The sequence below is a fragment of the Lissotriton vulgaris genome, chromosome 11, assembly GCF_964263255.1.
Source record: "Lissotriton vulgaris chromosome 11, aLisVul1.2, whole genome shotgun sequence".
Lineage (NCBI taxonomy): Eukaryota > Metazoa > Chordata > Amphibia > Caudata > Salamandridae > Lissotriton > Lissotriton vulgaris.
Genome location: NC_141699.1, coordinates 129,197,676 through 129,224,691, shown reverse-complemented (window position 1 = coordinate 129,224,691; position 27,016 = coordinate 129,197,676). Strand labels below are relative to the sequence as shown.

General features: G+C 42.4%; 1 protein-coding gene across 1 annotated transcript in view; it reads left to right on the top strand.

The window, feature by feature from the left end:
- RFLNA (refilin A) overlaps positions 1-24,028 on the top strand; it is a 92,219-nt gene extending 68,191 nt beyond the window's left edge. The window contains exons 3-4 of the mRNA XM_086942898.1: positions 15,789-15,898; positions 20,426-24,028. Coding sequence (XP_086799024.1) covers positions 15,789-15,898; positions 20,426-20,759 — 444 coding nt within the window. The 3' untranslated portion in view covers positions 20,760-24,028. The remainder of the gene's footprint in view (positions 1-15,788; positions 15,899-20,425) is intronic.
- The last annotated feature ends 2,988 nt before the right edge of the window (positions 24,029-27,016 follow it).

Below are 27,016 nucleotides of genomic sequence, written 5' to 3'. Positions count from 1 at the left end.
TGTCCCTCAAAGAGTAAGATCTGCCATCCCTTTGGTGCTACTGTTTGTTTTCTATGCCAGGGGCACCTCTTTATCTTCTTTGAAGGCTCCAGGGAGTGCAGAATGCAGTATCCTGATGGCTACTTTGGAATCGCTATCCATAGAACCTTAGACTATTCTCCGTACTAGACTACTTTTACTTTGACCTAAACGCCACACCTACCACCACCCTAGGACTCTCTTCTAAACTGGTTCCACGTTGACCATCCCTTCCGTCAAGAAACCTTGGACCACTTTCTAAACGGACCACGCTTAGAAAGATTTTTTTTTCCATGGCTGCGCCTGATCCAACACTTTTCTGCACCACCTCATTCCAAAATGCTGTAGTAGTTTACTGGAACCTGTAGTACGCCTCAAACTACATCCAACACTTTCCAAAAAGCCCACACAACTAGCCTAGAGTCTTCCAACTGTGCACATTAACAAATATCCAATCACCATGAAAGTGCTTCAGGCGTTTCAGAAAGGGGGGCACAAGTGCAGCAACACTATACCGCACAATACAATTCTGTGCAGCACAATACACCGCGGTCAGGTCGTCACATCCGTTACTTTACTAGGACCCTTGATACGGTTCTTGTGGGCGCTTTCATTCTGTCTGTAGGCCAAACCTCCTTTTAAGAAACCTCATTTTGGGGACAACCTTGTACGTTCAGCATTTGCTTACCGCATATTTATAAGATGAATTTACATACAATGGACCTAAATGCAACGGTCCTTATTTACAACAAAATGGAGCAGCGCTGCGCCACAAGCCATTTTGCTGCACCAAGCTGTGTCATTTTAAAAGCAATGGGAGGCATCATATTTACAATAGTATAACGCATCCCTGTGCTTTCCCCTGCCATGCTGCAAGGCTGCCTGCGTTGCAGCACTTTAGTTGCGGACACCTCCCTGCACACATTTATTTAGTGTTTGACAGAATGCAGCACACATAGAAAGAGGAAAAAACTAGGAGACATAGAAGTATTTCTCCTCGGTGCGCCTCCTTACGCCTCCCCTGGGTAGACGTGGGATTCTGACACATTACCAGGTTTACAAAATGTTGTTAATCTGGGAACATAGCAGAATCCATGGGTGTTGTGTGGGAACACCCACGGTAACCCAATGGCACGCCCCTTTCACTCAAAGTGATGCATTAAAAGGGGCCGTATTTACAAGGCCATGAAAAGCCATGCATGGTGCCTCTGTGTGGCTGGGTAAATATGGGCCGGCACACTGCGCCGCCGGTGCGTCAAAAAAAGTGACGCACTGGGGGCTCAAGGACCTTGTAAATAAGCCCCAATGTATTTACCTACTCAAGAGTTGGAGCAAAGGGCCGGGTTGCGGCAGCGCTCTATGCCAAGACAGTCTGTAAGACTGGGGTGTCCACCGTTGCCCTACTTCTGGGTTGGCAACATGCCAGATGTTCAGGCCATCCCCAAGAGACATGTTATGTTATAGAGGATTTATATCGCGCACTAATACTCATGAGTGTCCTGGCGCGTCGGGCAGGGGCAGAACGTTGAGTCAGATGGTCAGGCTAAACAAATGTGTTTTAAGACGTTTTCTAAAAAGATGGAACTCTTGGATAAGCTGAAGATCCATAGGGAGCGAATTCCAGGCAGCAGCAGCTTTAACAGCTTTTGTACATGTATACACAATAGGTGTAACTGGATATTATTATTTATATAGTGAGTGGCTATCCTGGCATGGATCTCTCACTGTGGGCCCGAAGCCTACACGCCCCTGTTAAGGAGATGGACCGTGCCTCCTCCAGGCCTCCCCTCAGTGTTGAACTCAGAGCATCTTCCTGCTGCCCATACAAGACCTCACCAGACAAGAGCATTCTGGGAAACCTGGAGGCTCCTGGATGACGGATATCACTCCGTCACATTTCACTTCATAGCAAGGAATGTTTCCATCCCAGCTGACGGCGCTTACGTGGAAAGTCATCAAAAAGGCACTTAGGCTCCTCTGACAGATTTCGCTAAGGAGAGGGCCGCCGCAGAGCCGCGAGGAATGCCATAAGGCAGCATTTTCCCACTGGTGATTGGCATTGCTGCAAAACCCCTGTCTTTGAACTGGGTTTGCACCGCCTGTGCCCCCACATACCTGTCTCCCACACCAACAATAAAACCTGAGGCAAGACTTTTTCTTTTTTCCTTTCATCGACACATCAGTTTGAGGCATATTTTGCCTTCATAATTGCTCATTGTCAAGTAAAAGCGAAGAGATACTATATCTACATTTAAAACAGCTAAGCTCAAATATTGTTTTGCAAAAATTCTATTACGGTATGCTCTTGATATAGAAGCATAAGCTTAATATTTGTTTTTTAAGGGTTCTTGGCAAGCCATTTACAATGTTTAAAAGTCCTTGTTGTAGTTGGAAAGTCTGACAGAATATCGACCGACAGAAAATTGACCTACAAAAATATCGACACAAAAATATTGAAGTCAAAAATATCGAAGTCCAACATAATGGTAAGTACAAAAATATAGAGAAAAAAATGTAGTTGTCAAAAATATCGATGTTAAAAATATTGTTTTTTTAAATGTTTTAATAATAATGTAAAATTGATTAAATATGAAATATAATTTAAAAAAAGTTAAAAATATTAAAACATATAATTTTTTTATAACTAATACATATAATGTTAAAATAAATTATACATATACATTAATATATACACTTACTCCACATAGTGCAACAGTAGGGAAAGTGCTGGATAGCGTAGGGGTAAAAATTAATATTCCCACTCCAGAGAGTGCAACAGTAGGGAAAGCGCTGGATAACGTAGGGGTAAAAATACTATTCCCACTTCAGCAAATGCAACAGTAGGGAAAGCGTTGGATAGCGTAGGGGTAAAAAGTACTATTCCCACTCCAGAGAGTGCAACAGTAGGGAAAGCGTTGGATAGTGTAGGGGTTAAAAATAAATATTCCCACTCCAGAGAGTGGAACAGTAGAGAAAGCGTTGGATAGCGTAGGTCTTAAAAATAACATATTTATAAATCAAATAAATATTGTAAATACATAATTATTTATTAATAAATTAACAATAAATAAAATAAAAACTAAAATAAAAACTACAAATATATCAAAATTAAAAATTACTTTAATAACATTAAATACTTCCCACCCTACTCCCCAATAAACACACAACACACTCCACATAAAATGTCACACAATTAATTTAATTTTCAATTATTCCATTAATAAAAATTAATTTGCTAATAATAATTAATGAACAATAAATTATCAACAATAAATAATATTTAATTACAACTAATAACCAATTAATAATTGATAAACACATTTATCAATACAAATAAATAATATCCTGTAGAAAACACATTATTTATCAGTACCAATAAATATTATCGTATAAAAATGTATAACCAATTAATAATTAACAAAAAAAATCAATACCCTTTTTTTATTAACTAACTAAGTACAAATAGATTATGTCCCACCCTATTCCCCTATAAACCCACAACCCACTCCAATAATAAATTAATACAAATAATATCATTATCAATTAATAATAATAATTTACCAATCAATAATTAATTGACAAATGAATTAGTAATACTAATAAATAAAAATGATTGACTCCTTAATAAAAATTCAATTACTTCCCAGCCTATTCCCCTATAAACCCACAACACAGAACTAAAACACAAAATTTAATTATAAAGAATTAATAATTACTAAAAATTATTATTTAATTTACTATAATTAAATTACTTCCCACCCTATTCCCCTATAAATCCACAACCCTCTATGGTACAAAAATGCATAATTTACTTAACAAAAAATGACACCTTTCTAAAAAATGTATACATATATTTAAAAAAACAGTACAATACTTAACAAAAAATAAAGAAAACATACATCTAAAATACATACTAAAATACATAACACTAATATAAATATTGATATTATTAACATCGATAGTTTAACTATCGATATTACCAACATCGATATTTGCAACATCGATATTTCTTACCTTAAGTTCGATATTCTGGTTGTCGATATTCTTGATGTCGATATTCTGTCCCTACAATATTTAAAACTCGATATAAAGGCACTTTGATATTTAAAAATCGATATTTTGACTGTTTACCTTGTAGTTGAAGGGCAGGGGCTTCACGCAAGAGTCGGGGCAATCCAAAGGCAAGACATAAAGGTAGCTCTCGATGTTTGAATACCAAATCACTATCATTCTAGAATGTTCCTTTGTTAGTTGATGTCCGATTGTATTTAAGACCTATTATGACATCACTCAATCGCTGCCTCTATAATGTTGCCCCTAAAGCCACATACTGTGTAGAGTTTGTGGGAGTGAGGTTTGGGGTGTGGTTTTGTATGTTCATGTATGTATGGGTTTGTGGTTGGAAGACAGAATTATGCTTGGCTTGGGTGTGGTGTTTCATTATTGGCAGGGACACTGGAATTGTGCAGCAGTGGAGCTCCAAATTATGTGGCAGGGTTGAGTAAAAGTCTTTACCTTTTCTACTTTCTCGCCCATGCTTTCGTTTTCCTCATCTATATATCTTCAATTCCTTCACTATGCATATCACCCCACACCCCTCCATCCCATCATCTATCATGGTTTTCCCTTACAGATAATTATTGCTTTAATGGGGCCAAGGTTAGGCTGCTAAAGTGGGGAGCTGACTAAAGCACCGATCCCGCCTCCACCGGGTACCACACACTTTGCTGTAACATGCACAGCACCTCATGTACAGAGATTTATTTTAAAATAAAGATGTTCTCTGTAAAGTGCTTTGCTGTTTCTTGGTGCTGGGTCTGCGCTATATACACATACCTCAAATATTAAGGGCCTTATTTATGAGTCCTTTACGCAGCCGTTGCGTCACTGTTTGTAATGCCGCAGCGGCGTAAAATATGCACCACACTGTGCCATATTTACAAAGTGACGCATCTAGGCAGATGTGTCACTTTGTAAACCCCTTTGATACATTATACCTGCATCAGGTATAATATATGCTGGGCGGGTGTTCCCCCGCAAAAAAGTCTCATAGTAGTGACGCAGTGAAATCTATGAGATGTCACTACGCCACTTCTAGGACTCCACTGCTTCTAAAACTTACACCTGCTCCACAGCAGGCTTAAGGAGAGACGTAGGCCCTTTCACATGGGGCTTGCCCCATGTGACAGGACACATTGCTGGATTTGCGTCTGTTTTCAGACACACCCCAGCAATGTGCCACTTTTGCGCCTACATATACGTCAGGAATACTGACGTATCTGTAAATCTTTGGGACATGGAGCGCCATACAGTAAATACGGTGCTTTCATGGCGTCACAAGGAGGACGCACTGAAAAGTGTTGGATCGCTGTTTTCGCGCTGCGATGCAATATGTTTCATAAATGAGGACCAGAATATCCCAGTTGAGGACCAACTCAGTGGAAACAGCAGAATTGAAGTAGCATTGTTATGTTTTAGCCACCTCGACATTTGCATCTACTTCACATACTCGATTTCGGCCCAAATCTACTGACTGTCATACAATGGAGCATCGCATGAAAAATCGCAGCATTGTTTTGCATGGAATTTAGTAAGAGATGCATTCCAATGACATCATCAGTGTTGCTTGTTCTAAATTTGGCTGTTGTGCATGACGCTAAGCCATGCACGTGTTGGAGAAAGGCGAGCTAGCTGTATGCAGTCTAAGACTCTTTCTAGAGGCACACATGCTAGTTCAAATTTCCACATGTGGACAACAGCACAGGGCCAAACGTGTAAACTGTGTGGCTTATGGTTAAGCACACATTACATATAGGTGTATCAGGCAATAAACCCCTTGACCTCTCGCTTGTGCATGTTCTACATAGTATTAGGGTTTGCGGCAAAGGCCGAACATGCTATTTTAGTAGATCTGGCATTGCATCAAAACCTAAGATTTTTACGCTAGCCTGTCACAGATATGCTGCCTTTGCGTACATTAGCAAGGGATTGCGTGTAGAAGTTTGAGTGCAGTATGAGGGTCAACTTTCAGGTAGATTACCTTTTGTGCATGACATTTGAGCCGCTGCTGCTGGTTGCACCACTTGGCAACGCTTAACCCCTTCCGTGCTGACGGGAGCACTACCTTGCTGGTGCTGCCGTCGGCCAACGGACGATGGAGCACCACCCACCCTTTAGAACGCCCGCACCGCGGCGGAAAAACCGCTGCGGTTAAGGCCTTAATGACACTTTGTATAGCTTTGTGTTGTGTAAGCACCAGCACAAACCTTTAGTAAAGTTGGGCCCAAATCTCTTCTATAATATTTTCATCCTCTGGTGAAAGAGCAGTGCCTAGGGACTTTACAGAATAATAAGCAGGAACAAATTGTTTTTGGTAGTAACTGTACATAGTTGCTCAAGTATTCAATAATCTTTATTTCGTTGCAATTGCATCATAAAAGATATACAAAATACATAATATATATACAAAATACATAATCTACGTGGCCACATTATCATCAACAGTATACAAAAGTGTTCAATTCAAAAAGTGCTAGTGCTTGACCAAATACTATCCCTGAACCCTTACAGCTAAATCACGGGAGTGGGCTTAAAACACACATCAATAAATATAGTTAAAAAGAAGTTTAAAATATTTACACAGTTAAAAAAAGGATTAAATTGGGTTATAACAGCCAGACATTTAAAATGGCAGTGACAGTTTTTGTCTAATGAATTTTACTGCCAGGAGGAATCTACTGATACCAAACACTATTACTTGACTAGTGTCCGTAATTAATATTCTTCCAGCTTCCTTATGCGAAGTTATTCCAATGTTACGGCACAATGGCACTATCCATTTTTTTCTAGTTTCCACATAACTTGGACAGAAAAACAAAATATGAAAAGTGTCTTCTCTTACATTATTTGTGCATAGGGTACATTTATCACTACTGACGTTCCCCCATTTTGACTCGGTTTCTCGAGTTCTTAGTATACCATACCTATACTTTAAGTACAAGGTTTTCGCTAATGGTGGCTGAATCTCATCAAGAAACATTTCAAACTGGGCTACATTTTTCACCAATAAAATTTTTTCGGTTAAGGGGCCATGTGCTCCAATATATACAGCATCATGACTCACAAAGGCCCAAAAAGAAAGTTTAACTATTTTCTTTGAGGACACATTCAATGATTCCGGCTGGCTCCAAAAATGGGATAAACCCAATTTTGTTAACCAGCTTTTAACGTGTTTAAACCAAGGGATCTTGTTACTCGTGTCCAGTTTCAAAACTTCAACCAATCCATTTTTATATTCAGTTAGCTCTGGGGTAATCCACAACCTGACCCATAACAATAATGGTCTTAATATTGCATGCAGGTCGGTGCGCCGTATGTTCATATCAAGGAGTAGGGGTAATAGTGGAGTGTTACTAGGAACCTTTAGTAATCCCCTTAAAAACTTGTTCTCCAAGATTTCAAATGCCTTTTTACATACGGGTCCCCAAAGTTCTGCCCCATACAGAACCGCTGACTGAACCTTGCATTTAAAGAGTTCTAACGCTGGGGTGACTGATTTGTTTGCCCAGTTATTATGCCTTTTCAATATTGGTAGACAATTTTGTTTAAACACAATTTTAGATTTTTCTAATAGGGGTCTCCAACTTAAGTATGAATCTAATAACACCCCCAAATAAGTGAAACTTAGTTCATAATCGAGTTTTTCTCCATTCAATGTAAAGTTTTTCCTGAAACTTTTATGAAGGTTAAGTGCCATATATTTTGTCTTTTTTACATTAATTTCTAACCCTTTTGTGATTCAATACTGCTGGAACCTATCTAATAAAATCTGTAGGCCCCGGGGGGTTTGAGAAATGAGAATCGTGTCATCCGCGAAGAGGAGGGACGGAACTCGTTCCCCCCCCAAGCGAGGAGAATCATTGTCACAATTCTCCATATAGACTGTAATATCGTTGACATAAAGGGAGAAAAGTGTAGGTGCCAGCACGCACCCTTGGCGTACTCCCCTTTTAATAGGGATTGCATCTGTAAGTTCACCGTTAGGGCCCCATCTTACCCTGGCATAATTATTCTGGTGTAACCTAGTCACTAATTTCAATAGTTCATCTGGGAACCCCTGGTTTTTCAGTGATTTCCACAATAAATCGCGGGGGATAAGGTCAAATGCTGCTCGTAGATCTACAAAGGTAACATATAAATTACCTCTGCGGATGATGACATATTTCCAATACAAGCAGCATAGCCTTAATACCTGGTCGATGGTCCCAGTCCTTTCCCTAAACCCTGCCTGATACTTGGATAAAATCAGGTTTTCCTCCAACCACGTATTTACGCGGTTCAGGATATGTCTGGCATAAATTTTTTGCGTTATGTCTAAAAGACTAATGGGGCGATAGTTCGCTGGATCCCCTCTATCCCCCTTTTTAAAAATGGTGATAATTTCAGCCCCATCCCATGTATCAGGGATTTGGTCACCCGCTGCGATGACATTAAACAAATGGTTTAGATAAGGTGCCCAGATCTCCATGTTGTGTTTATAAAGATCACCAGGGATCTTATCCAGACCCGGGGCCTTCCCTTGCTTCACAGAAGCAATTGCTGTTTCGGTCTCTTGTATATCAAAGATTACCAATGGGTTTTCAACATCCTCTATCTGGGTTACTATTTCATTTGGGTTTGCCGTAAACTTTTCCTCTGTAATTTGGGCTGCATATAATGTTGTAAAATGATTAACCCATATAGCTTCATTTAAGAAAACCTCCCTTGAGCCTTTATCTGGCTTATTCCCTTTGGCTACTAACTCCCAGAACTGCCTGTGATCTTTAGCTTTTGCAGCTGATAACATACTAGACCACAGTTCCTCGTCCCAGGATGATTTTGCGGTGGCTATTGTTTTATTGTAAATTTTCCTTTTTGCTTTAAGTTCTACAGAGCTTTTAGTTTTTACCGCATTGATCAAGTCGGTCTTGGCTACTCGGCATTCCTTGTTAAACCAGGGTTTGCCTACGGGTTTTGTATTCGCCGACCCATTCCCTTTCCTAGGTTTTTTAGTAATAAGATCAATCAGTTTTTTACAAAAAGATTTGTGTAGTCCAATAAATTCGCCAGGTTTACATTCATCCATATTATAGGACTCAAATGAGTTCACAAATGTGGAATAAATGTTAGCCAACAAGTCTTTTCTCTCAAGAATATATGCCCATTTAACAGCCCTTCGATTATTACTTATTACAACATTGTCACAGGTTAATGGAACTTCAAGGCTATGCATACCCTCAGTGACAACAGGTTCTTTCAGGATACTTGACAAAAAACTCATTTCCAACGGGAATTGATCGCTCTCAAAACGTTCTCTAACCTTTAAATTATTTGTATATGGCCACAGATTAAAAGAAACAGAAACATAATCTATCTTGCTACTACAATTCCCCCTACTAAAGGTAAATGCTCTCGGGGAGTCTGATGGCATGCGCCCATTACAAGCTCTTAGACCATAGCCTGTGAACAGCCCTGAAATCTGGAGGGCTAATATGGTTCCCGGAACAGTTCCATTATTCAGGGCTGGTATCCCATTAGCAACGTCCTCATCCTCATACAGTTTAACCATCCCCACAATCGGCTCAAAATTGCAATTTAGGTCACCACATAAAATAATACTTTCAGCATGGTCTAAGGTGTCCATAAACATTTCCAATTTCTCTATACATGGAGATTCCCTATTAGCGGGACATGGTCTATTGTACACATTTATGAGATTGATTACCCTCTTTTCACTTGTAATTAGTTTCAATCCAAGTATGTCTAAGGAATCGGTATTTAACATTTTTACCCCCACATCGATAGTTATACTGATCCATATTACCAACCCTCCCGAGGCTCGCCCTCTTACTGAAGGGACGGCCGCCACTTGGTAGGTTCTATATCCTATTCTATGGACCTGATCCGTGGCCCATGTTTCCTGTAGCACACAGATATCAAATGAATTAATATAACTATTCCAGTCAGGATCACACATTTTTGTACCAGCACCAGCGATGTTCCAAGAAACTAAATTTAACAATGAGGGTTTCTCTTTTGAACAAAGTGTACTAGATTTAACAGTGGGAAGTATATTATTAGCAGTAGTGGTACGGATGTTTGAATGCCTATCCACAGATAACCCACTGTTATCGCTATCTCCTCCCTTTGGATCACGCGAACTTGTGCGTACTTCATGGTCATACCCTGCCATATTAATGCTATTACAAAATTTTTCACTACCAGTCTCCTGGTGGTTAAGTGGTGTATTCGCCTCCCCACTCTCCTTAGGAGGTACAACATTGGGTATGGGGGTTGCATTATTTAAAGAAGAAGATTCCTCTGATCTAGTGGTCAGTGTTAATACCTGTAGTCAATCAACTGACTCAGGCAATCAAATTGATTGTAGGAGAGGAAGTTATAGGGGTGGTGGATTTGTCCTAACCAGCCTCCTCTTTGGTGTCTCCTTCCACGGTGTCTTACCGTGGTCCACCCATCTGTTCTAGAATGGAAGTGACCGGGTGGGTAAAAATGTGTTAATTTAAATGGATGTATGGTGGTGGCTGGGTCTGGATTAGGATACTTCCAATTACAGATATAGTTGACTATTCTTGGGTTGTCAAAATTGACAACTATGCTATCCCCTTGTATATCTTTCGTCATGTGGCCCACCCATGATACTCGCCTAATACTCAATATGTTGCCCCTCAGGCCAGGGGGCAACGGCCTATTGGTATTTAGCCATTGGGTCACCCTTTTCCAGAGGTAAGATGTGCTTTCCAACTCCTGCTCACCTAGCTCAGGAACTCCAGTCAAGATAGCCACAAATGGGCAAACCTCCGGGGGAAGGTTAAGTACATCCTTGACCTGGTCTTTACTAGGCCTATTTACTTTTATTATCCCCTTACTGCCTGTTGTATCCGGTGTACTTTGCTTTTGCGATTGGTGATTGGGTACATCACTAGGTGTAGTAGGGTCGCCCACATTTGGTTTAGGTACTACTTTTTCCTTTTGCGCAAGTATAGCATCTGAGGTTTTTACAGGAATAGCTGTTGTCAATGTTGATTGCGGGTTAAAACAGGACTTGCTCAGTTGGATATCTATTCTCTCCTTAATGTCCCTCTCTATGCGTTTTAAGGATACCTCTATTTTACTCAGTCTCTCCTCTAATGGGTGGAGCATATGTCGTAGTGCTTCAAGTATAACAATAGAAGCAGAATCCCCCCCTTCTACATCAATCCTTATTACATTCTTGTTTATGTCAGCAGCCCCTCCCAGACTATTATTAGGGGACACAGGATGCTTAGGACCCTTCTTTCTCTTACCACTAGTATTATTTACAGGCCCTTGTGTATTCTTTGGAATAGCCCCTGCGTTCATCCCTTTCTGCTGCCTGGTATTATATACTTTAGCTTGCTCAGCAGGTACCGGCGCTGCACGAACATTGGGTAAATTATTAGGTGATTGTAAAATAGATTCGGAGACAGTTAGAGTACTATTCTCTGTGACATTCAATATATCGTTATTAATAATTATATCCACATTAGTTCCATTACTTTGAGGACCATTAGATTTTCCTACTGTTTCAATTCTGTCTTTAGCAATAGGTGTTTGAACATGTGCCAATGGCCCAAGAAAAGATCTTCTCGCAATATCCAATTCCTGCGAAACCCTCCTTTCCATGACATTTATGCTTTCATCCACCACACAGTTCAATCTTTTAATAAATTGGTCCATAGCGCCCGTAAAAGCAACAGTGTCACTCTTCCCTTTACTTTCCTTGGGCGGCATACCAATGGTAGTGGGGTTCGTATAAGCAAAAAACAGGTTAAAACCTAATTAAATTCAGACAGTACTCACGAAATAAAGTGTAGCATGAACAAGGGGGTTGGCTCGCCCGACCACTGCTGTCCACTGAGGGCCACAGAGGGCCCGCCCTTTGCCCGGGCTTAGCCCCGGGCGCTCCCGCGCGCGACTCGCGGGGCGAGAGGGGGTGTCAGGCTTTTACTGGCGCCTCCGGGCGCTCTGCACGCGTCACGGCGTGTTGGACCTCGGCCGTATCCCTCACGGCACTGCCCGATGGCAGAAAAACAAGTATGCTTCTTTGGTGTTCCCCCTCGGGGCTTAGTTGCTGAATCATTAGTCAATATTGAATTTTACAATCGAAGTATTCAACATTTCATGCAAACATTGGCATAGCAAATGTGTCCTAGGCCCTATTAAAAGCAAAGAAAATGGTCTCCCAACTGCATTGCTGGTAGTAAAATACTGCAACATTCAAGATCTACTGGCCACCTTCAGATAATTCTTAAAATCCATTGAAGTCAAAAGTTGTTGGTGTAATTTTCTGTAGTGACTTAAGCTTCTGTCTTGACTTCAGTACTTCAGTACTACTTGATGCTAGCACAGTTTCTTCCTGTAGCTATGTTGCCACCTACACAAAGCAACAATGTGTGGCAAGCAGGTGCCCCTAGGAAAGTTTGCTAGGCAGGATAAAACCAAAAGGGGGATAACCTCCAGAGGCAGATTGAAGAAGATGATCAGGATTTGATTTAAAACGGAGAATCAGTACGCAAAACTACCTAGGACTGCGTCTGGCATCATAAGACTTGCAGAAGAGACTGGCAGAAGATTTGTGAATCCAAGGAAAATACAGAGGACAAAACATTAAGACAACAATGCAGAACAAAAAGAAAAGAACGCAACTTAAAACACTAAGGGGCTCATCAGTATGTCGGGCGGACTTTGTCTGCCTGCCATACCACCGGGAAATGGGACCGCCCGCTAAGGGTGCGGCGGTTCCACACATCCCATCAGGATGCGCCCGCCACACTGGCGGGCCCATCCAGCATTTCTGACATTGTGGTGGGCGGTGTGCATTCCACATTTCTGACATTGCGGCACCGCCCGCCGCAATGCCAAAAATGCAGGTTGTGCTTTTCAATGCACAACGAGACAGGCACCGCACGGTGCCTGCCACATTGTACATTGAAATGCAGGGGGGTACCATAGATACACCCCATGTGCACCCCCACCCCCCAGAATCCTAGCGGGCCCCTAATGTAGAAGACCGCCTGCCTTTCTGCATGTCCCCGCATGCATACTAATATGGATCGGCGTGTCTACCAGACACCGCCACCATATTAACAGCTTTCCGTCCGCTGGGGTTGCCCCCGACATAGTAATGTGGCGGGGGGAATTTGCATGTGGGCGGAGGAATATGTCATGCGGATCGTCACCGCCATGTGGGCTGTGGCAATCCGCCCGACATACTAATGGAGCCCTAAGTTGCATTCTCGTGGACCTTCCTCTGAATTTATCCCAAGCCTTTTATGAAAAAGAAACAGGAACTGGCATCACATGAAGTGCAGAAGCCATGTTCGAGCAGTAGCAGATCCCCCCCCCCCCCCCAGCGCCTTGAGACCCTCTGGGTAAGTAGTGCGCTATATAAATGTGATGATTGATTGATTGATTGATCTTGGATTAGAGAGCAGCCAGTGTAATCCACTGTGCCCACAATCTTGGGTTGGGCATGATGATATAGTCCAGGTCCATCTATTCCTGAAGAACTATGGGAAGTGCAAGATTCCAGAAAACAGGATGTGGCATCACTGGAAGTACAGGTGCCATCCTCAACTGGCAAGCAGTCATAGGAAACTACCACATCCATCAACTTAGACTGGGAACGATTAGATAGTCCAGCAAACTCGACTATGGCAACGCACTCAATGCCGGCATCAACAAGTCCCTTATCCGCAAGCTGCAAACAATACAGAACACCGTGGCCAGACTCGTCCTCGGCATCCCCTGGCACGAACACATCAGCCAACACCTGCGGCGACTCCACTGGCTCCCCGTATAGAAGAGTCACCTTCAAAATCCTCACTCACGCCTACAAATGCTTGCACAACAAGGGACCCAAATACCTCAACGACAGAATAAACTTCCATGTACCCAAAAGAAACCTGCGATCATCCAACCTCGCACTGGCTGAAACCCCGCGCGTCCACAGAGCCAGATCAGGCAGAAGATCGCTCTCCCACATTGCAGCCAAGACCTGGAACGAGCTATCGTCAGACATCAGACGCGCCCCCTCCCAGAACACCTTCAGGAAGACCCTCAAGACCTGACTCTTCGGCTGAACAGAGCGGCGTAAACCCCCCCTCCCAGCACCTAGAGAACCTCATGGGTTAGTAGTGCACTTTCAATTCCCTGGTTGATTGATTGATTGAGCTCCGTCTGTTCCTAGAGAACTACAGCTCAGTTAAGGCAACATAGAGGGTTCCAGAAGGTAAGCAATGAGGTTCTGAAAGAAATACGTCTTCATCTTAAGATGTTTCTAGCAGAGGTTTAGGCTTTTAGGGAGACAATGTACACACATTCCTGAACCCAGAATGCTGTTATGGTGTTCTCAGCATCCTCAAAGCAGTACAGTTGGCTAAATAATAAACTTATGTGAGAGTTTGTATCCTACTTTTCTAAATCTGTGATGGCATAATTTGCTTCCTGCATAAAATTCCGCAAAATGTTGTAGATTGGCGCACTTTGCAGAAAAGGCATGGTTGCTGCTGAAGACAGAGCTGCTCTCTCGCATTGTGCCCTGTTTTATTATCTTCTGCCCCCCACACTTTGGTTATCTCTTAGTTTGTGTCTATGTCAGAGTTTTACAATGATACAACAGCCTAAGCCACAACCAAGATATATATCCTGTTCTGAATATTGACCTTATGGTTGTAAAAGTGTCTAGTATAATAATTTAGAGTGAAAAATAATGTCCCTGGGTAATAATTTCCGCCTCTGTGTCACGCACTTGCAGAACTAGAGATGCGACAGTAATTCATCTGGTACCAGAAGGTTAGATGGAGAAAGATTGCTAGAAGAACTGGTAAAAAAAAAAACATGAGCATGAACGGGATAGAAATAGAACGAGAATTATGAAAAAGTAAAAAAAACAAAAAAAACTACTGGTTGTAAAGATAAAGTTGGCAAGATGGCTCAGTGAGTTTATCGGTCATTGCTGCAATGTGGCATGACCTGCAATTCATGAGTTTGAAACCTCGCAATGCTAAATTATCCTTCTGACATGGATACATGGGATGTTACTATACAGGATTATAATAAACTGGCATTGACTGGGCAGTAATAACTTCTGAATAATACATATTATAATTCTGCTTGAACCATTTTGTCACAATTCCACAATTTACATAAGCTTTTTGTATGAAAGTCTTTCATTAGTAGTTAAAAAAAACTGGCTTCTGGATTCAAGTTGCCTCTCGGTGTGTATCGGTGAGCCCAGGAGAATGTCCCAGGATATACTCATGAGGGTTCGCAATATTCAGTTTAAAGGTACATTAAATTAACAGAGCATCTTCTGTGTGGCTTCAATGGCGGCTTAACGCTCGCCTTAGGGTTGGGTGTTAATGGTATAGCCACTAAGTTCAGGCGAGAAAGCAGAATGCAGTGTAAAATCAACCTGTGGATTTTTTTTCACAATACTGCATGGTTCAGAAAAAATCACCTGGGGGTTTTCCTCTGTACCTGTCACTTCCTCCAGAAAGTAAGAAAGGTTTAAATTGCTTCACAACTCAAAACCAGACCCCCTTTTATCAGTCCAATGTGAATTTTCAAGGTCAGTGTATTACTTGCATTGCTTTCTTATGTCAACATGTTTCCTTGTTGAGTTTGAAAGAAAGTAAAGGCTTGGTAGTGTTTCCCCCCCCCAAATGACTATCCATTCTCTCTCCTTTTAGATACCTTATCTCCTTCTCAGCTCTTCAACATCCGACACGAGGCCAAGAATGTGTCCCGTATTCTTCGGAGAAAGCATTGAGGTCAACCCTGAAGCTGTACAAGAAATAAGGTGAGAGCACTTTATATAGGAAAATCTTACGTGGAATGTTGACCTTTATCACATCACCGGTCTCTGTCCATGAGTGGTTGACCCTTTTCTATACAACTTACTAAACCCACTGCCACATGATGGAAACTAGCAATCACCTACGCTGACCATCTCCTCACTATTGGTTTCAAGATGACCGGCTGGAATGAAGAAGGAAGCATGTACTTATTTCTCCAGTGACCCACGGTACGAGGTCCATGGTCCTTCGTTCTTGGAGAAGTCCTTGAACTGACCTTCTACAACCAGAGAGCCAAGGACATCCTTCTAGCGGGCCATATCAGTCTGTGGATAGACTTACCCAGAATCAAAAGAACTGGGACCTTCTTGAAACCATGTAGGGCTCGGCCCTCACTCAGGCAGTGACCAGTTGCATTCAACGTTGAAGGATTTGTGTAAAATGCACACGGTGTATTAACCCTTTGGGCGCGGCCGGGATTCTGCACCTGTGCGGCACATTCCGATCGCAGGTGCGGTCATGACGGCCGGGAGCCGTCATCAGCACACGAGCACTGTGTGCCATGACTGCTCCCGGCCGTCATCAGCATGGAAGGGGTTAATGTGACCTATTCCACAAGCCACATCTAGATACTGCAGCTTCTGTTTACTGCTTCAGTTATTGGGGCCAGCTGGGATAGTGTATGGAAGAACCCATCTTGGCACAGACAGGAAGTGAACACATGGCAAGGGTACAGGGTTCATGCTTGAGTGCTCTAAGCGCAGAAGACTAAGGAGCGTATTTATCAATAAATAGTGTGTATTTGCGCCACGCAACGGGACTTAGAGCGACGTAACCACCAGGTACGATTCATTAAGCCACGCAATGCCACCTTGCGTGGCCCTGAGTGGCTTGATAAATCTACAGCAATGCAACACAGCGCAAATCAATGCCCTGCGTTACTCTGCCCCAGGGAGGCGTTCCATGGGTGGAGCGTGGGTTATTCCCCTGCAAGACCCATGAATTTTGACGTATTCCCAGATTTACCATTACTGCTAGACCTGGGAACGCATCAAAATGCTGCGCCTCCCCAGGTGAGGTGTAATGAGGAAAAATATATTTATTTCTCCTCATGTTTTCCTCTTTCTATGTGGGCTGCATTTTGCAGCAAAAATGGAAAGAGGAAAATGCCTCAGAAGGTTGTTATTATGTAGGAAGGTGTCTCTTCCGGCACAAAAACAATCCTGTCTGCAGCACAATCACCCTCGCACCATGGTGCAAGGGGCCAGTGTTGGCGCTTGGCATCCTATTGTGCCCCATTGCTAAGAAAGGACAGAAATGCGCTGTATAATTTTAAATACGGCATATTCCTGCTCTTGCATGCAGCGCAGTGAGGTGGCTTGCTGCGCTATCTGAAAGTTAGATAAATATGCCCCATAAGCTTTAAGGAAGACGTAATTAACATACATGTATGTAACTGGGAGTTAATAGTTGAGAAGATTGCCCTATAAAGTAAGCGAACTTGCATTAGCCCAGCCCTTGAGCATGATAGGGGAATCTAGCCAGCCGTGATGTGTTTTAGAAACCATGGTCTCTTTGCTGTGACTGCTCGCAATCCTGATGCCAGTCACTATGGGGCAGATTTACAAGAAACTGACGCATCACTGCATTATAGCAGAGATGCGTCAGTTTACCTGCGTCGCGCAAACAAAATCTTTGTGCCACCATAGATGTGTCGCATGTACATGCAGGCTTGGAGTCATCACTGTCACCTGCAGCCCTCACCCCCGCCCCACCAGAGCCCAACCCATCACACTTTAAGTGAGGTGCTAAGTGTCCCTCGCACTACCTGAACCTCGCCATCCCACCCCAGTGGTCCTGATGCGAGTGAGACTCGGCCCATTGGCAACATCATGGTACCCATGCGTGCATCTTTACTGAGACGTTGTCCAAGCAGTGCCTTTCCCTGCCCTTGTTTCCCCTCCACCATTGATTAATCTAACATCTTCAAATCAATAGGAGCTGCAGTCACACCATTAAAGGGTTCTTTGCCTATATATCAATGAGAGACATTGACGACCATTTTGCTGTTTTTTTTTGAGGGGTTAGAAGGGCAGAAAGCAGTTATTTTCCCCGATCTAATTTTCTGTTTAAGGCAATATGCATTTGCCACTCCGCATCGCTTAGTGTCCTAACCTACTTTTTTGCCCCTTTTTTTTACGCACCCCATTTTATTACTCCTGTTTGTGTTCAATGCACTTTTGAAACGTTCCCACAATACTGTTTTTTAGTTCTAGCCTAAAGCAGCTTTATCTGTTTGCCAGCCTCTGTTTTACAAAAAAATCATACTAGAAATGCCTGCATATGTGCATTCAGTCTTCCCTCTTCATCCGTTGTCCATTTAAGTGTCATTCAGAGTCTGCCCGCCCCAGCATACAGCATTAGACCAGTGGGTCTTCCAACTTCATCCATTGACTGTGTTGCACTGCGAATGACACCATTCTTGCTGATTGCATGTGCACAGGTTTCGGAAAAGGAGTATATTTCTGTGCCTGGGCTGCTGTACCATTCCTTAATTTGTATGCTTCTATATAAGCTTTTTAGCAACAAAAAAAATTAAACGTTCAATGCTTGCTGACGCCTTTAGAGCTGTATCCTGATGGGCGCCCAGACCCTGTCTGCACACACAGTGGCTTGGGCTGTGCACACAACATTATGATATGGTCCTTGACTCGCCTACGGACATACCACGCTGAAAGCACCTTATCTGGTCACATGGTCTCTGACTCTTTACCCTAGAGGCATGTCAGCATGAAAAACGCCTTTTTGTGCTTTTTATGTCGAAATGCATACTTTAAGTGTTAATGTCGAACTGCGCACTTTAAGAGTTGGAAAATATCCTTAACAAAAACCATGAACAGTGTTTTCTGAGCAGTCCTTTGTTTTCGCTGTGGACCCTTCACACACCCTTTTGTTAGACAGCCAGGTTTGTATGCTGTCCAAAGTCCAGTAGAACATGTAATACTCTGCAATACGGCGGCTTCCAGTTCACAAGAGCAGGCGCTTAGGGTAAACTTGCTTTGCCTCTGGGAGCTCACTTTCAGTGGCTAAAGGGTAGAAAAATGGTGCTAAACATAGATTTCTATTAAACTCGTGATCACCAAAAGTCACGGCAATATCACTTAAGGGATCACTCGTGTCCCTTTTTTAGGTCGAGCATTCGAGACATCTTGTATATACTTTAGTATAAAGTTATATGTGTATGTACTTTGTAGGCCCTGGAGATCAGCCCTAGGACTTGTCTGCTTCCGCTTAGGGACTTTTTTTCTGTTCAACTGCCTCTATTTAACTGTCTTGATAGAAAACGACCAGTAGAGGTCAGTAAACTACCAGAATTGCTTTCTTGTTAGGGACTTTCTTTTTTGACATTTTTTTCTGGTAACTGCCTCTATTTACCTTTCTTGATAGAAAATGACCAGCAGAGGTCAGTAAAATACCAGAATCACTTTAGCATTCTCTAGATTCCAGTCCATAGAAATGTCTTCCACGAGCACCCGTAGACAATAATAGTTTTCAAATCCTGTATTTTCAGTGATATGACCACCAAAGGCCTTGATTTTATATTAATAACAGAGCTTTGGACTATACCATTTCCAGCTGAAAGGCAATATTTCTCTCCATGTGCTCCCATACCTTGCGTGTCACGCAGTTTGGTTCTTACTTTCCCTTCATGTTAAAGAACAGTAGATGTTTCAGCAACCAGGCTAATGTGCTGCATAGCTAAATACATGTAAGGTCCCAAAGGCGAGACCGATTGCATTGCAAATGCTTGTTGTTTATAAGGCACTGCCGCCATATTAGAGTCCACTGCTGCTGTTTGACCTCTGAGGAGGCAAAAATAGAATTCCTGGTAAGTTGAGGTTCCAAAATTCAGAACAACTCTAGCCCAGAAGCTTTCCTGCATCTGAAGTCACACCACCGACTGGAACTCTCTCAATCTTAGGAAGAAACTCCCTCCTCACCTTCAAAAAAATTCCAAAGCCCCAATTTTCCGTCTACTCCTGAACAAATGCAACAAAGCCCTACATTAGACTGTTAAATAAATAAATGAACAAATATGGCGTCAGAGATGATGCATAGTGGAGGTCATACATCAGCCAGAGCCCCGGAAAGTGATCTAGCCATGTTGAGTGTTCCATATTGGCGCTCATTCCCTGAACTAAAAATATAATAGTAAAAGGTCAGTGGGGCAGCTCAGTGGGTTAAGTCATGGGCACCACAGCCTTAATTTTGTCTAAGATATAATAAAGGAATCCCATTGCGTTATGTCCCAATAACAACTAGCAGTCAAGTGCCAAGAGGCAACAACGTTTATGGTGGGTGCTATACAAGGAGTGAATGCTGTGAATACAAATATTACTGGAGTTGGAAGAGATCATTTGCCTCCTGAACTATCACTGGGCGGCAGGCATCACTTGAGCCATGGGCATGTTTACTGTCTGTTACAACAACCTCTTCAGGCTTCTCACATTTTCTTCTCTTTTCTTCCCCAGATGTAACTCAGAGGTAAAATATGACTCAGAAAGGCACTACAGTGACCACATCTTCTACGCCCAGGTCCCTACAGTGACCTCATACAGCGAAACGGTCATCGCTACCCCAAACTGCACGTGGAGGAATTATAAGTCACAGCTGGTCTTTGAGCCCCGGCAAAAGCCCTTACGGTTCCAGAGCACAACTATCATCTTCCCGAAGCACACCAAGAACATTTACAGGACCACCCTGAACTACACCTTCGGGGGTAGTAAGCGATGGTTCGCCTCCAGCGTCCAGCTACAGCACTGCGAGGAAACCAGTCCGTGCATGATCTACACAGAGAACCTTTAACTTCATCCGATGGGAACCAAAAAGCGGAACCTTGTTGAGTTGGATGCAAGATCCAGACTTGGCCAGAAGGCATTCAGGCGGTTTGATGCTCATGCGACTCGAAAAGCGAAGGGTTTTACTAGTTGCTGGAAACTGCCAACCTCGTGCACTCTTATTCCTTTTCTGGTGGACTTCAATTCTGCATCCTTTGCTGGTGCTTCTGGCCTGTTTCAAGCCAGGAAGATGTACAAAGGACTGTTGCTTCATTTAACTCAAACTGGTTCCAATTGCTGAGATCCATTAGCCTACGTTGTAATGCGTCATGGTACCTTCTCAGTGGTCCACAGCCACATTCTGCTGTTTGGAAGCTTATCATGTACCTCAACTGGATTTGTAAGCATAAAATCATTCAGTACCAGATGGACACAAACATGTTCTCATGGCAGTCATTTTTGGAGTTACTTGAAGGCTGGTGAGGTCTTAGCAATCGGAGCGGCACTTTCATTGGTTCAAGAGGCAGCTGATTTTAAGGGACTACAGCCTGATAAAAGATGGAGCACTGTGCAAACGAAAATACGCAAGATATGTGATTGACGGCCATCGATTTGATCATCATATCACATAGATCTAACTCTCACATATTTTACTTCCTGGTGCAGGGCTACTAGCAGTCCATTTCAAACATACACACTTTTTGTTAGGAGGTAAAGAGCATTTTAGATTTCAGTAAACCCATTCCGATTGACTCCCCGGATTGTGACCAAAGGTAGCTAGGGTTATTGTTATGAGATCTCCTTTGAGAAAACTCCAAGGCATATTTACAAGCCCATATAGCCACAGGAACGTCAATTTAAATGACGTTCCTGTGGCGATAGGTACTTTGCCTTATATACAAGGCAGTGTTAAGCCACTGAACGTGGCTTAACGCTGCTTTGTAAATAAGGCACCATTTCATGCTACACTTGAAAGGTTTTGCTGTGGGCGTAATGGGTTTTGCTGTGGGCGTTCCACTGCAACAGCCATTGATTTTGACGCTGTCCCCTATTTATAAGGGCAGTGTAAAATGGAGGCAGCTCCAAAATAAGACCATGGAAAACCTGGTCTTAAACCAGCGAAATGAGGAGAAATGTTTTCCTTTTCCTCGTTTTTTGTGTTTTCATGTGTGCTGAGTTTTGCAGCACACATAGAGACAGCAAAAGCTCATTGATTGTTTATGTGCAGGAAGGTATCCCTTCTTGCACATAAACAATCTTTTTTTTTGTTTATGTGCAGGAAGGTACCCCTTCTTGCACATAAACAATCTTTTTTTTTTTTAAATGACATTTTGTTATTTCTATGTGTGCTGCATTAAGTAGCACACATAGAAGTGACAAAATGCAAATTTAAGATTGTTTATGTGCAGTAAGGGACACCTTTTTGCACATAAACAATCTTCCCCTCAATGCAGACACCCTTGCACTATGGTGCACGGGTGCCTGCATTGGCGCTAGGCTGCTACATTTTTGGCTCAGCCCAGGGGGAAACGCAGGGCTGTACCATATTTTTGTAAATATGGTGCAGCCCTGCGTTTCTTGGCTTAACAACACGCTTCACCACTTTATTTGTAAATATACCCCTAATTTATATCATCACATAATATTCAAAATATAAAATGTTTATCAAAGTTAAATAATTGAAAAAAAGCCCACAATTTCATCAAATGTCATTGTGCAAAGACCCAATTAAAGATATTTAATGTGAGATATGATAAAACAATGAAAAGTGTCTGTAAAAAAAAAAATGGTCCGGTGAGGCCCAAAATGCAAGAAAGTTGATTAGTAAAAATTGCAGGTATCACAAATTGTCTATACACATGCTTACAATAGCCAATCCCAAGTGTCATAAGCAATGAATCAGTAATGAGGCATACTTTCTTCAGGTTGGCATCCACAAATATGAAAAATTAAGATAATTTTAAAGGAAAAGGCAAATTACTAAAGAGCACAGATGTGCCAATGTCTAATGGCTGGCTGCCCTCAAGGATTTAAATATGGCATTCCAGCTATTGTCCATGAATGGCAGTTTCATGCCACATTTTTAGGATAACCACCGATTATGTGAAGGATTCAATTTACAAAAAATGTATGTAAATTTATCCTTTGTAAATCTGGCATGAATCTGGCTCTTTTGGACCAGGATGGTCACTCAGGATTAACTGTTCCATTTGAGACCAGCGTTTTATCTGCAGTTACCTAACACGGGCACACCACAAACATCCATAAGAATATATATGCGCCCCATGTTGTGCCTTGCAAGACTGAAGACATGCTTCCAACTTTGTTCCCACCTTACCTTTTTACATTGCCTGTTTGTGGCCATCCGATAAAGAGAAAACATCAATTTCACTTTCTCTGATCCTGAAATAGTAACAAACATCAGCAATAAGTGTTCTATAATGCTCTGTTTGTTTGATGAAATACTTGGTTGAATAGATGGCCCCTGTCACCTCTTCTGCTGCCTCCTTCACTCCTTCGCGAGACACTGGCTACGTTTCGCCCATGGGTGATAAAGAAGAAACAAAGAATAAGAGCAGGACAAAAAGAGGGAAACTGGATGTTGTTAGTCATGGTGGAAGTAGGTCAGCATTCTTGGATATTGCCCCTTGATGACCATTCAATTCTTTGGGGCAGATTTACAAGCCCCTTGCGCCTCATTTACGCTGCCTTTGTGTCACTTTTGTGATGCAGTGGCGGCGCAAATCCTGCACCATGGTGCGGGGTACTTACAACGTGACGCATCTGGGAGATGCGTCACGTTGTAAAGCAGTGTGCCATGTGTAGGCGGTCCTGCACGGAAGGGGGCTTGGGAGGGACCTGCGTGACGCATCTGTGCCGTTTTTTTCCCCATGGTGCGCCGCATTGTAAATGCGGCGCATCCATGATGACGGAGCTGTGGCGCACAATAACTGGCGCATCCCTGCTGATATGCAGGGATGCGCCCGTTATTATAAATATGACACTTTGTTTCTAATCCGAGTTGAGCATCGTAGCGACCAAGGAAAAGAGAAAAAAGGCACGAAGGGATGAAGAGGCAAAGAGAGTTGAGAGAACAAGGACCCCTCGAAAGCGGTGTGAAGGTGATCTAAAAAAGGAAAATCAAAAAGGAAGAGAGGGAATCAAAGGAAGAAAGAGAATAAAAACAAAAGAGAAGAAATCGAAAACCAAGGTAGAAAATGTAAGGCACCTGTGTAACAGAAAAGTATGACTATGGAAGGATATGGGAAGTAGGAAATTGATGGAATGAGGAAATCAGAGAGATTAAGAAAAGAAGGGATGTACTTGATAAAAGAAGAGTTTAAACATAAGGAAAGAAAGGTGATTAGGAAACAAAGACGTAGGAGAGGAGTTAAAGGAGAAGGTAAAATCAATACAACAATGAAAGCAGGGAACAAACGATAGAGGGAAGTAAAGAAGTAAGAATTGGAAAAAGGTGGTCTGAGAAAGAAAAACAGAAAGCATGAAATAAATGAGTATGAAATAAAAGAAGGTGAGGAACTGAGGTTCAAGAGATGACAGGAAGAAAGAGGAGGAATGAAAAGAAATCTAGAAAAGAAAAAATATAAAACAAACTGTATTGAAACAAAAGGTTGAGAAAAAAGATTTAAAAAAATTGAAATAGAACTGAAGAAATTAATTTGGAAATGAAGACTGAGCGCAGATATTGAGGAAAGAGATTAAGGGTGGAAAGTGGTGCAGAATGACACTGGTGATTGGAACATTAGTGGGAAGTGGGAAAGAAGTTAATACCAATAATGACATATCGGAATGAGAAAAGATGACATTTTAATCTTTCATCATTAAATCCCTCTTAAAAATGAGCATGCTAAATAGTTTGTCTACTTCCAATGAACTCCAAAGAAGTCATTTATCACCATTACCAATTACAGATGTGGCTGGACCAAACGTAGGCCTTCTTAGGTACATTCCTAATATCCCAGCGGTGGGAACCAGGTGTTTGTGTTTATGTTTATAGACTATTTATTTTCTATGGGAGTAAGAATACATTGTCCATTTGTATGTAGGGGTGGATGAGTGAGAGCTATGTGTAATGGCTGGAAATGTTTTCAATCATCCTATTGTGCAAACATTAATTATAATGATGGAATGCATTTGATATTATTACATCTGGTTGGCCATCTGTCTGGCAATGCCATTAAAGAAATGTGACTTTGCATTGTTATTGTACTAGAATATATTAGGCAATTTACTAAAATGCATGTGTGTCTGCTTAGCCTTTTCTATTGTGTTGTCTCAGTGCCTTTCTTGGGCAATATAATAGTACGTAAAATATCCTAATATCTAAAGTGTGCTTTGCACAGGGCTTTAAAATATGTGAATGGTCAGACTGAAAATGCAACCGACTCTTGCTTGCGGATGTATAATATTTTTATTTTTCTAATTACAGTTCTTATTGTGCTCATGCAGCACTTTTAATATTGTATATTTGGAGGTCAGGTACTTAGCGATATGCTCTTATTTTTGTATATACCTTTCTTAATTATCTCTACTGGCACAACTAATAAAAATAATTTAATAAAAATGACATTCTATCTTATTTTAAAGACATTTCAGGCTTTTGTGTGTTCTTTCTTGCAGTGTTATCAAACTCAAATTTGTACATATGCCTACTGACAAGTTAACCAAATTACCAGAATCTTGTTGGACACTTTTCTGAACCCGTGTGTGCTTCCTCTCACCACAAAGAGATTGGATTTTGGGATCTTATGAAACTCTCCTCCAATGATTTAGTTCCACAGTAGTGTATCAACAGAACAACAAAGTATGATTTAAGACTTAAGAGCATATTCTCAAGGAACTATCGCAGTTAACTGCACTTCATCACAGCCAAAGTTGCGATAAAATAATCGCCCCATTCACAAGCTGGTGCAAACAGCCCATATCACAAGTTTACCTGCGAATGCAGCCGCAAAAAACATCGCCACAGATGACCCCCATAACTATCACTAATGAGATGCAGAGTAGGCGTTCACATGCAAAAAGTCTCGACAACACCACTCTGCAAATTTCTCAATGACCAGCAAGATCGGCAATAAGATCCCAAAAGCGATAAGGCGCGTTAGCAGCAGGAAATCAACACCAGCTGCGACCTGGTGTAATGTCTGACGGCAGCCTGCACCACAAAAGGGAGCCCAGCCCACATCCACACCTGAAGGGCAACAGATGCCATGGAGCCACTGATCATGCAGCTCTGAGCCCCAACAGGGCCACAACACCCACCGCCACCACAACCAGGACCCTCCCGGGGCACCACCCCCTGGCAAAGAAATGTCACATCAGATTTACGGACTCATGTGCAAAAAATCCGATTGATGTCGCACAATCACATGTAACATGCATGTGTCGTCACAAAAAGGAGCATCACACATTCACCTTCGAAGTACCAGAAAAATGTATTCAAAATAACACAAAAGAACATCAATGAAGACTCATGGCGGTTCTCCTTGGGACAACCTGTAGTACAAAGCCTGCAAGTCAAAAATCCAGATGAGAAGGTGTGTCATGCGGCCATCAAAGGACAGAGAGCGAGTGAAAGAGAGAGAGATACAGAGAGAGAGAAAGAGAGGGAGAGAGAGAGGAGGACGGAAGAGAGGGAGAGGAGGACAGAAAGAGAGGGAGGGAGAGAGGAAGACGGAAAGAGAAGGAGGGAGACAGGAAGACGGAAAAAGAGGGAGAGGAAGACGGAAAGAGAGGGAGATGGAGAGGGAGACGGAAAGAGACGGAGAGGGAGATGGAGAGGAAGATGGAAAGAGAGGGAGAGGAAGACGTAAAGAGCGGGCGAAGAAGGCGGAAAGAGAGGGAGCGGAAGACTGAAAGAGAGGGAGAAGGAGAGGAAGATGGAAAGAGAGGGAGATGGAGAGGAAGACGGAAAGAGAGGGAGAGGAAGAGGGAAAGAGAGGGAGAGGAAGACAGAAAGAGAGGGAGGGAGAGACACAGAGAAAAGAAGAGAGGGACAGGGAGAGAGAGTGCAGACACTGCGCACCCAGGCCTCACTGCTCACCTACTGCCACCGGTGTGACTCCAACCACATGCCGGTATGTAGTGCAGTTCACCAGGTCCCTCATCTGAAACAGAGTCCAGATACAAGAATGGCTAAGTACATACAATAGCACAAGACATCTTCGCCTGTCCGCCACTGCGCACCCGGGCAGCTGCAACCCAGCACCTCCTGCCGCCCAGTGGTGCATGCCCGCCCCTGCTTACCCAGGCAACTGCATCCCA